Consider the following 13,321-nt stretch of genomic DNA (forward strand, 5'->3'; position numbering starts at 1 on the left):
ATGAAATTATGTTCTTTGTCGTGTATCACGGCATGAGAACAAGGCTCCCATAGCCAACCCCCCACAGTGCAAACACCTAATTAACCTATTAACACCTAAACCGCCAACCCCCACAAGGCAAAGTATCTAAACTATTAACCCCTAAACTGCCATTTCCCCACAATGCAAAGTATTAAACTATTAACTAAGCCAATGACTTCCCTGCCTCCACCTCCGCAACTCCGCCACTGGGATGAAGATAGAAGATGGACCCACGGATGGGATGAAGATTAAAGACGGTCCCGCAATGGATTAAGATGTTTATTCATCTGGATGAAGACCTTTCGCCCCCGGGATGAAGATGGATTGCCGCTCTTCATTAAGGCTGAGTACCAATTTTGGGGTTAGTGTTAGTTTTTTGGGGTGTTTTTTTTTTTAGATTAGGGTTTTTTTATTTTTAATGGGCAGAAAAAAAGCTGAATGCACTTTAAAGGGCAATGCCCATCCAAATGCCCTTTTCGGGCAATGGGTAAATTAGGTGTTACCCCCTTCGTCAGACAATACAAAATAACAAAATTGTTATTTTGTATTGTATGTTGAAGGCGGTAACACCCCGAAACATTACATTAAATGGTAACTTTAAAAATCCTGGTGAGTGCATCCCTTTTCTTCACTACTACTATATATATATATATATATATATATATATATATATATATATATATATATATATATATATAGTTATACATATAGTTATATATATTTATAACAAAAATAACATATTACTGAAGGTGAAGAACATTGGTATGTGAAATATGTACAGTACATATACAGTAAAACACATAAATACATACATACACACAAATATACACATATATATATATATATATATATATATATATATATATATATATATATATATATATATATACACATACATACACATATTTAGATATGTATATGTATGTATATATATACAGTATATTATAGCCCTTGTCGTATACATATTGGACCCTTATCATTTTTTTATATATATTTATGTGACTAATTTTTATCAAATGCTGTTAATGAGTGTAACTGTAATTTTGAATGTATTTATGTTCTGTTTAGTGCAACTTATTTTTTAATGCACCATCCTCTAAGTGAGGTCTTCAGTCTCACTAACCCGACGCGTGCAAAAAGCTAAAAAATATATTAGCAATGACTGATATTGACTAACTGTTTATTAAACCTTAAATCATGTGTAACTTAAATCAATCATTAAGAGAATAGAGGGAGAGCAGGACACTTAAATCCATTTCACTGTGCACAAACAAATTTGAAGGCAGAGGAAATTAAAAGCAACTACTTTTGGGTATTTTCTATGTGCTGCTTGATAAATGGAGCACTAACTGTCCATAACCATAATACGCGGCATACATCTGTACTTTCAAATATTTTTTTTTTCACAATAAGGTAACTAATTTTCTTTTAAAAACCTATTAAGAACAGTTCAATTTGTGAAACTGTGTTTGCTACAGGGGTAGTTTTACAAAATGCCTCATTATCTGAGTTGTGGATGTTCTTATGGTAAAAACAAAACAAATAAAAAAGGAAAGCTTGTAGGTTTTGTTAAATTAATAGACCTGGAAATAGTGTTCATCATTCAATAATGCACTCATATTTACTACATCACAGGGATCATGTGGAGTGAAACATCAGGGGCTGTCTAAAAACATGTTATTTAAAGGGACATAAAACACCATCATTTTCTTTCATAATTCAGATAGAAATTTGTTTTGTTCTCTTGATATCCTTTGTTGAAAGGAGGTGCTGATTCGTGGCTACACATATATGTCTTTTGTCATTGGCTTTCAGTTAGCGTCCAGTAGTGCATTGCTGCTGCTGCTTCTTCAACAAAGGATAACAATAGAATGAAGCTAATTAGATAATAGAAGTAAGTTGCTATTCTCAGTATGGGTTCCTTTACCCAACCCGCATTATAAAATATTAGTCTGAATTATTATATTTGAAAACAATACAACTATGAACGCTCCATGTTGATCATTACTGAGGAAATGTCAAAAATACATTTAAATAATGTCCATGCTGTTTAGCAAATTACAAGATACAAAAATATAGTTTAATAATTTGTATGTTGTATTAGTCAGGGTTTCTCTTAACCTTTTCATGAATTCAATAATTCATAAATCATTACAAAAATAAAAATAAATCTTTTGCTGTTATTTTCCATTAATTGTACATTGGATTATTACTCATGTTATGTACTGTCTAATGTAATTCCAGTTGTATCAAACTATTTTACATGTGTGTTTCAGTATGCCAATTATTCCACAAAAAATAGGTAGTTAAGTTTAAAATGAGGAAAAAATAATTATTTTATATATGTTTGTGCATGTTTTATATTACAATGCAGACATTTCTAGGTGCACATTTGCATTTCAAATGCATTACTTACACCAACACAACTTAACATGTGTCTGTGGAAGAAGGGGTAATTTGATTGAAGGATTGTAACATGAACTTATTGAGTACAATTTGTACAATTGTACAGTTTTTAGAAATAATCAGACCCAAGAGTCAACAGTCCCCTAAAATTAGTCTACAAACTACACTTTTAAAAAATGCTATATTTTATAAGAGTTGGAAATGGTCATCTGTGTCTAACTCTCAAGAAAATAAAACATTAGCGCTTTTTCAATCCAGAAATAAAACAAGTCGATCTAAGACATTGCAAATCCCAGAGGCTTCCTCTGCATCACTGTTACACTTACTAAGAAGCTAAGCAAAACCTTTTATCTTTGTAAGAAGGAGGTACAAATTCTTAGAAAACCACAAAGTGAAAACATGAACAAATGGTTCTAATGATTCAAATCATTAAGGAACTCCAACTGTTCCCTAAAGGAATTTTTTGTCCTTATTCTGTTAGCATTGATTTAAACAAAAGACCTGAGTATACCAAAGTCAATGAAAGCCAAATTTGCACATTGCACATTTTCTACTTAAATTAGTATTCCTCACTAGGGCTGTATTTAAAGGCCTCCACTTATCAAGTTGCGTATGCATACGCTTGTGCAATGTTTGCAATGTTAAATACGGGCAGTGTATTGCTGAAATACGCTGGCAGCATTTTGCTATTCTGGGCTGACAGGTTCGTGTGAGCGAATCCTGTCCGCCCGCCAGATGATAACTGCCAGCCAAGGACTTTTAACATAATTATGTTAAGTGTTAGCACAATTTTTATTGTTTTAATTACCACAAACGATAAAAAAGTAATTTCTAAACTGAAAGAAAACTATTTGAGTACTTTAATATTTGATAGTGGAGGGCCCTCTAGTAGGCCTGGAACAACATTAACCCCTTAATGACCAGAGCACTTTTCCATTTTCTGTCCGTTTGGGACCAAGGCTATTTTTACATTTCTGCGGTGTTTGTGTTTAGCTGAAATTTTCCTCTTACTCATTTACTGTACCCACACATATTATATACCGTTTTTCTCGCCATTAAATGGACTTTCTAAAAATACCATTATTTTCATCATATCTTATCATTTACTATAAAAAAAATTATAAAATATGAGGAAAATTGGAAAAAAACACACTTTTTCTAACTTTGAACCCCAAAATCTGTTACATATCTACAACCACCAAAAAACACCCATGCTAAATTGTTTCTAAATTTTGTCCTGAGTTTAGAAATACCCAATGTTTACATGTTCTTTGCTTTTTTTGTAACTTATAGGGCCATAAATACAAATAGCACTTTGCTATTTTCAAACCATTTTTTTTCAAAATTAACGCTAGTTACATTAGAACACTAATATCTTTCAGGAATCCCTGAATATCCATTGACATGTATATATTTTTTTTTAGAAGACATCCCAAATTATTGATCTAGGCCCATTTTGGTATATTTCATGCCACCATTTCACCGCCAAATGCGATCAAATACAAAAAATTGTTCACTTTTTCACAAATTTTTTCACAAACTTTCAGTTTCTCACTGAAATTATTTACATACTGCTTGTGCAATTATGGCATAAATGGTTGTAAATTCTTCTCTGGGATCCCCTTTGTTCAGAAATAGCAGACATATATGGCTTTGGCATTGCTTTTTGGTAATTAGAAGGCCGCTAAATGCCACTGCGCACCACACGTGTATTATGCCCAGCAGTGAAGGGGTTAATTAGGGAGCATGTAAGGAGCTTTTTGGGGTAATTTTAGCTTTAGTGTAGTGTAGTAGACAACCCCAAGTATTGATCTAGGCCCATTTTGGTATATTTCATGCCACCATTTCACCGCCAAATGCGATCAAATTAAAAAAAAACGTAAAATTTTTCACAATTTTAGGTTTCTCACTGAAATAATTTACAAACAGCTTGTGCAATTATGGCACAAATGGTTGTAAATGCTTCTCTGGGATCCCCTTTGTTTAGAAATAGCAGACATATATGACTTTGGAGTTGCTTTTTGGTAATTAGAATGCTGCTAAATGGCGCTGCGCATCACACGTGTATTATGGCTAGCAGTGAAGGGGTTAATTAGGTAGCTTGTAGGGAGCTTGCAGGGTTAATTTTAGCTTTAGTGTAAAGATCAGCCTCCCACCTGAAACATCAGACCCCCTGATCCCTCCCAAACATCTCTCTTCCCTCCCCTACCCCACAAATGTCCCCGCCATCTTAAGTACTGGCAGAAACTCTGCCAGTACTAAAATAAAAGGTATATTTGGGCTTTTTTGTGAATTTTTTGTTAGCATATTTACATATGCTTCTGTGTAGGGATCCCCCTTAGCCCCCAACCTCACTGATCCCCCACTAAACAGCTCTCTAACCCTCCCCCTCTGACTTAATGTGCGCCATCTTGGGTACTGGCAGCTGTCTGCCAGTACCCAGTTTAGAGAAAAAAAATGCTTTTTTTAAAATAAAATATGTCCCTTTTCTGTAGTGTAGCTTTCCCCCCCCCCCCAAGACCAACCCCCCACCCCTTCCAGATCCCTTAGATGGTAAAAGTAAAAGTTTATTTCATTTTTTTTTTACTTTTACTTTTTTACTTTTCTGTAGTGTAGCGGTTCCCACCCGCTCCCGCCCCGTGCACGCGCCCGCCCGCCACCCCCCGTGCACGCGCGCGCGCCCGTGCGCGCCCCCGACGGTCCCGATCCCGATCCCGCCCCCCGTGACGTCACGCGCAACACCGATGGCCGCCCACCCGCCTCCCAATTCGGCTCCCACCCACCAACGATACCGGCCATCGATGTCCGGTGCAGAGAGGGCCACAGAGTGGCTCTCTCTGCATCGGATGGCCATGTATGGTTATTGCAGGATGCCTCCATATCGAGGCATCACTGCAATAACCGGAAAGCAGCTGGAAGCGAGCAGGATCGCTTCCAGCTGCTTTCCACACCGAGGACGTGCAGGGTACGTCCTCAGGCGTTAACTGCCTTTTTTTTGAGGACGTACCCTGCACGTCCTCGGTCATTAAGGGGTTAAAGGAATATTAAACCCCAATTTTTTCTTTCATGATTCAGATAGAGAATACTATTCTAAACAACTTTCTAATTTACTTCTATTATCTAATTTGCTTCATTCTCTTGATATTATTTCCTGAAAAGCATATCTAGATAGGCTCAGTAGCTTCTGATTGGTGGCTGCACATAGATGCCTCATGTGATTGGCTAACCCGTGTGCATTGTTATTTCTTTAACTAAAGATATCTAAAGAATAAAGCAAATTAAATAATAGAAGTAAATTGGAATGTTGTTTAAAATTGTATTCTCTGTCTGAATTATGAAATACGTTTTTTGGGTTTAATGTCCCTTTAAGGGATTACCAAATTGAAGTCTGGAGGATGCTAGAGTGTGTTTGTTACAATGTTGCAGGTGTGGAGGTGGGTGTTTGTGATTACCTTTATAGGGCTCTGCAGCAATGATTAGGGAATGTCTGATCAACCTGTGGCAAGACATTTTTTACAGGTCAAACATAAAGTTATGAATCTAAGGTTTATCCTTATCGACCATGTTCCCCCCCCTAAAACGGGGAGGTGACCATGACAGAACACTTTTCCAGATGGAATTAAGATGGATACACCAACTGGGTACCCTACATCCAAGAGGCCTGAATATGTCGAATGACTGGCACTGCTTCCTCTAATCACTATAGAATGGGTGATTGACCAAGATACATCAAATGTCGTATTAGGCTCTGGATTTCTTGACAAGTGTGGGTCACATGCGATAGTGAGATGCTCACTAGGTTAGGCCAGTCTAATATTATGCTCTGGGATCCCTGACTAGTTAGTGTCATATGTGATAGTGGGATGCTCACTAGGTTGGGCCAGTTCAAGCATTGATGCACATACAGAAGGTTATTTGGTACACCCAGACTTTGATTCCATAATAGGAGGATTCTGGCACAACCCCAAGACAGTAAGTTAGGGTACCCCATCACAGTATTTGAACTACTACTTATCTATGACATAGCCTTCATGGACTATGAATCACTAGGTTAAAGAACTATACATTGGGTCCCTACTGTGTAAACTCCTAGACAGTGGCGGGACTCACTTTCTATTCCAGACCTTGATTGCCACTTATAACAGGGGACCAATGATAAGCTAATTGAGGTCCCACTGTATGAATGAATCCACACTCAGGCACAAGGTACATAAGCCAATAACATTGTTTAGTTGCTGTATCGTTTAATCAGTTCACAAAAAATGTGTGTGTATATACTGTAGATGTTTGCATGTACAGGTAGTTGTGTGTATATATATATATATATATATATACAGTATATATATACATATATATATGTATATATTTTGAACAACAGAAATCCAGCCACACACGTTAGGTAGGTTAAGATAGATGTACTGGTCTATTGTAGAAACTCAGAATCTGCTAAGATGCACTTGATACACTGGTTGGTTTATACTCTAATCCTATTTCTAACTCTTTAATACCATACTTCATGATTTTCCCCTAGGGATAAGCCTGGACACATACATTCATACACCCTTGCTGAACTTACTCACATCTCCCTATATACATGGTTTGAATTCAGTGTCCCTTTTATCATAGATGCTTGAATTACATATAACCATTTTATAGCCCATGTTGGGGTTCTGTACATATAATATATGATATACTTAGCCCCTCATGTTTCCACACTACTAGGCATAGTTGTTTTTATGTATATAGGTGAAAGTGATAAGATATATTATCCTGCAGGGTGTATGGTCTGTGAACATATCTCTACACTCATATCTTACAACACGTATGACACACGAGATTGAATAACCTTGAAACTACTACTGCCGCATTAAGCTCACGCCCAGTAGCTTACGTCAGCTGGCTATGCAAATTAGCCATGCTGACTGACACGGAACGCTGCAGATGTCGGCTCTTGCTGATCCGCGCCTGTTTGAATGCTCACTAATGGTTGCTTAGGGACGCATGGGCAGAAAGCTATGCTGCCATAATTAAGACCTTTGAGAGCTACGGAGATACATCAAAATCTAAGTACACAGGCTGTTTGGTAATCCAAACATACACCACATACGGACAAGTATATTTGTAGACACAACACGGCAGTTTTATACACATTGATTAGGCTGGATGTAGTTCATGCAAACGGTATTGAAATGTCATTTAACCATGATCTGATTTAATTGTAGCCTGCTTGTTTAACACAGCAATGTTCTTGAAAGACTATATACACTATGAGGGTTATAAAATGAGGAATACTATAAGCTGAATAGTTAGAGCTGTTTTTGAGTATATGCTGATCAATGTTATCATTTCCAGTGATATGTATACACAAATATATGTCTACACTTTATTTCATTGTTTATTATGCCACTATTTATGGATTGACTTTTGTTTTTTTACATATGTGTGTATATATATATATATATATATATATATATATATATATATGATGACAAGTTGAAATACTTATTAACTGGTGTGTTAGATTGATTACCTGGCAACCAGGATGTTGCCATGACAACACAGTTTTTCAGTAATTGTTTGATGGGTGGGGCTTAGTACCTTTATATTGCACATTATTCACTTGCACTTTTGTCTGGTCTGAGGAAGGGGTCTGCGAACCCCGAAACGTTACCACAATAAATATTTAAAATTCTGTATCTAAATCAAGTAAGTGCCGTCCTTTATTGAAACAGACTATATATATATATATATATATATATATATATATATATATATATATATATATATACACAGTATATATATATTACACTTGAGCAGGGGCACTAAATAGCACTCCACTCATAATCTAGCCCTTAAGTAACATCTTTATTTTGCTTACAACTTGTGTACCCTTACATTTATCAGTGTTAAATATAAGTTCCCATTTACAATCTCATTCTTCAAGTTTTTGCACACACCTTGCAGGAGAATTATCATTCACACTCACCTCATCACCTTAAACATTTTATGGATCATTCACAACAAATCGGCTGAATCCTTTTCACTCTTTTTTTGGCCAAAAAGATCACTATACAATCCAACACCATCACAGTAGCATGTTTTAACTCTTTTTCCACACACATGCTTTGATTTCTTTGCTAAAAGCTGTATTTTTACCATAGAGCCAAAAAGTTCTCAGCCATCACAATCCATTTTTAAGACACATTTCAACACCTTTTTAAGACCAGTTTGGACTTTTCAAATTTGACATCATGAGGCACTTTATAAAGCCTTAAAAGGGCATTTTGGATGCCTTTGAAACTATTCCAAGACTATCTGAAAACAGTTTATTTACTGTCACATGTGCAAAATACTCTTAAATGGCAAAATAAGACATTTAGAGGGTTATTAACATACAAGGTATTGATTATTTAAAGCTCTATTCATCCCTATTGTAAAGGCTGTATACAGTGTACAGGCCGGGACACATTTACATATGTATAAGTACATATATAAATGCACATGTGTTGAGTAAGTGATACCCTGTAAAGCTTAGGGGTCGTATGAAAAGTCACATAGTACAAGTATGACTTAGAATAAAAAATTAAATACAAATACATGTCATTTGTAGATGTTTGGGTCCTGATGTGACTATTGAAGTATTACAAGAGGTTAATGTTGTTAAAAAATTAGTATTTCCTTTGCACAGTGAACAAAGGTATTAATCAAACAGACCTTTATTGTAACATTAAGAGGTGTGAATAAGCTACTGTACCTGTCAGTTTCAGGTGACTTCCCAGTTTCTATTTTAAAACCAGGTACTTAACACACAAAAGGATATTTTCAGGAACATTTCTTTTGAAAGGGCATTTGTGGCAGCAGGCATTTAACAAGCAAATCCATTTTGCATTGAGATCACCACAGAAACTCAATGACCAATTTAGGCGGAAAGCAAAAAGCCATCTCAGAAGAAAATCACTGACAGACTATAATCAGCCCCTTAGTATGAACTGCAAATATGTAGATGCTGCTATATATAATAGTTCCTCTATGTCATGTACAAAAACATTAAAAATAACAATGTTCAATATTGATTTTGAGGTATTCAAATGATTACTTCTGTCCAATTTGAGTACATTGTTTTTGCAATTTAGATATGCGGAAAAACTCCCAGTATTTGTCTAACAATTCTTAGCCATTAATAATTCATTTTATATTTAGTGAATGTGATTTCTAATTGGGTGCTTTGCTACTTTCCTTATATACTTAGGATGAATCAGTACTCTGTACTTATATTTATAATTTAATCATCATTGAAATGTCATTTTTTGTTCTATTATGATTGCAAGTATTTATTGTTAAAGGGACAGTCAACACCAGAAGTTTTGTTGTATTAAAAGCTAGATAGATAATCCCTTAATTACACATTCCCCAGTTTTTCATAACCAACACAGTTATAATAATACACGTTTTACCTCTGTTATTACCTTGTATCTTAACCTCTGCAGACTGCCCCTGATTTCAGCTCTTGTGACACACTTGCATTTTAGCCAATCAGTGCTCACTCCTCCTGTAAATTCATGTGCATGAGCTCAGTGTTATCTATATGAAACACATGAACTAACGCCCTCTAGTGGTGAAAAACTGTCAAAATGCATTTAGATTAGAGGCGGCCTTCAAGGTCTAAGAAAATAGCATATGAACCACCTAGGTTTCGCTTTCAACTAAGAATACTAAAGGGCAAAGCAAAATTGTTGATAAGTCAATTGGAAAGTTGTTTTAAAATTACATGTAAATTGTACTTTTATTCAACACGTTCTTGAATGTTTCTTTATTTATCAAGCACATTTATATTTAAAATTACATAGTCCAACTGTATGTAATTTCAAATACTCATTAATCCCCAAAATGTGTTTGTTTTATATTAAAGGCCTTGAGGCCCATTTATCAAGCTCTGAATGGAGCTTGAGGTCCTGTGTTTCTGACGAGTCTTCAGACTCACCAGAAACACCAGTTATGAAGCAGCGGTCTAAAGACTGCTGCTCCATAACCCTGTCCGCCTGCTCTGAGCAGGCGGACAGGAATCACCACAATTCAAGTACGATCGGGTTGATTGAAGTCGTAAGTCTGCAGGGGGCGGCGTTGCACCAGCAGCTCTTGTGAGCATATTGCCCTCCGCATTCAGCGAGGTCTTGCGGACCTTTGATAAATAGGCCTCCTTGGCTGGACCATTTTAATAATGTATATGGAAACTAATTTCAAATGTAATCATGATGAAATCATCATTACCTAAAATATATTTTAACTCTATATTTAACATTAACTTTGTGTTGTTTGACAAAACTAAATCATTTTTAGCTTTATTCCTTGTTGGTTAATTTTCATTGTTTCTTATTTGTAACAACAGTCAGGTTTTCTCTATGTCCCTAATGTGGCTAATTTTGGAGGCATGCAGCATGTTTCTAACATTTTTTTTTTTATCTCACTTCTTATTTCTTTTTTGTTTTTTTGGGATTTTTTTTTCTATTCATATCCCTTTTAAATAAGGTATAACCTTCTATTGAATGTCAATGAATGTAATAATGGTCCCGCTCCCTGCCTTGCTCTTCCGGCATCTTACAGTTACAAATATACATTTGTTTTTACTGTTATTCTTTCATAGTTATGTGTTCTGCCATCAAAACTTTACATCACTTTCTGAAATGACCCTTCCCTCTTCCATGCACTTTGTTGCCATTTCACAGACTACACTATCTGACCTACAGTACATTGTGCAAATTGATATAAACTTTTAATACAGATATAGAAAGTATAGATTACTAATTGTGCTGGCAAATACCTTTGGCACATTGTCAGATAGGCACGATTCTAGCTTGGCAACTAATTACTTGTTTAAATGTTTTTAATGAAATGAATGTTTAGATGTCATGAAGACTATCCTACAAATAATTAACATACACAAATTGCTTAACTAATCTTTAAAATATTTATGGGATACGGCTCTAAATTTTAATAGTGATACTTTACTTTTATACTGTTGCCATCCCAATAAAAAACACCTTTAAGAACTGGTACACAATATATTATTTTATATGATGTAGCTGAATGTCACTCCCTAAGTAATTTAGAAGAAAAGGTTATACATGGAAGAAGATCTGTATTTTCAGTCCTTGAGAACTGAATTTTGCTTAAGATTATATATTCAACATTGTATGTATTTACTTCTAGATTGATGCTTGTTAAAACTGTAAAAAGTAAAGTAGGTCACATAAACTATAGTATATTATTACTCTATGGAGCTAAGAGTCCTTCGGCGCATAAAAGGTGAAAAGCTAATATTTTATCAAAGCAATTTTCAATCTATAGCTACATGTTTGATACAGCAGAACATAACCTTTTTTTTGCAGTTTATGTTATATAGATAACAAATGTTATGTTGTTGTCTTCCATTGTACATCACAGTTTTAAATGTTTCAAATTTGATGTAAACAAATTAAAAAAGCATCATTTTAAAAAAATAGTAATGCATGTTTGTAATGTATAAATAAAAGTGACTATGTAGAAAATATTCCAACCGGGTTTGATTTACATTTTCTATGTGACATGTATGCTATTTAATAGAGTGATCTAAACATAGATTCTAATTAGTTGTAATGTTCAGTAGAAAAATTATCATTTTATGAACAATAACGTTCAAAAGCATTAACAGCCTGTAATTATTCAAAGAAAATCAATATGATAAATAATTGTATAATGTAGTACAGTTCCACTTACCCACAATAGTTAATGCAGTTGCTTTTGTTAATTCTTCTTTCATTGAATCTATAACTTCTAAATTACTCCCATCCAAGTTACATCTATTTATGGTTCCATTTCCAGAACTGATCCAATAAAGCTTGTTGTCTCCGTAATCTATTGATAAACCTGGAAATGCATTGCATATATTAGGACATTATACAATGTGTTCGTTTCCAACAGAAATCTGACTGATTTCAAGAAAAGGTAGCAGTTAACAAGCAATGCAAATGGTAAAAAGAAAACTAAAACTGTTCTTTTTGCAATATTGTAATATTAATGTGAAATAAAATAATTTATTTTAAAGTTAGACATTGCAAGATATGACATATTTGATTAAATATTCATTAGAAGCTACTTTTGATCTCTTTGAGAACATTGTTCTACATCTCACTGTATCTATTAAGCCTGCTCTGAGATTCAAATTCTGACCTCACAATTCGATTAAGCTAACTGACGAAACTATATCATATAAAAAATAACAAGGAAAGGCCAACATAAAAATAATATCTAAAAATAATGCATTTCACTGCTAAATGATGTATACTTTGACTTAGAAAGTGAAAGTCTTAAAAGAAAATACTTTTAAAATATTAAAAAAATTAGCGACTATAGATACTATGAATATGTGCCTAAAATATTTATAAAAACATCAGTATCGCTCTCTATAACTTGTTTTTGTAATCCTTAAAATGGACAGTCTAGACCCAAAACATAATTTTGATTACTTATTGTTACATACCAGAGAATCATCCTGCATCAATAATAAGCTGTAAGAAGTACTTTAAACATTTATAAACATCATTGTTTTTAGGAGAAGAAAATTGATGCCAAGCTGTTGCATGTATATTTTGGTTTTTCCAATCATGATTGACTCTTAAATAAGTTTTTCTACTCACACATGCTGATTTGTGCACGTGCAATTTGAAATAGCTAACTGAGAAATATTAAACGTGCAGTGCTAAACTGTCATACAAGAAAACAGCTAACTGGACAAGAAGGAAGCTTTGGCTGGAGCTTGGTGGCCATTTTCATGTACTTCTGACAAGCTTTTAGATGTGGAACCCTTTGCTAGATGCTTGTCTGGTATGTAACAATAAGTAATATAGAATAAGTTTTG

At 34.7% G+C, this 13,321-nt stretch overlaps 1 protein-coding gene across 1 annotated transcript in view; it reads right to left on the reverse strand.

Moving 5' to 3' along the window:
- The window catches only part of LRP1B (LDL receptor related protein 1B), a 2,715,774-nt gene that overhangs the window by 921,621 nt on the left and 1,780,832 nt on the right, over positions 1 to 13,321 (reverse strand). The window contains exon 33 of the mRNA XM_053698264.1: positions 12,181 to 12,330. Within this exon, the coding sequence (XP_053554239.1) occupies positions 12,181 to 12,330 (150 nt within the window). The remainder of the gene's footprint in view (positions 1 to 12,180; positions 12,331 to 13,321) is intronic.

The sequence above is a fragment of the Bombina bombina genome, chromosome 1 (genome assembly GCF_027579735.1).
Source record: "Bombina bombina isolate aBomBom1 chromosome 1, aBomBom1.pri, whole genome shotgun sequence".
NCBI lineage: Eukaryota > Metazoa > Chordata > Amphibia > Anura > Bombinatoridae > Bombina > Bombina bombina.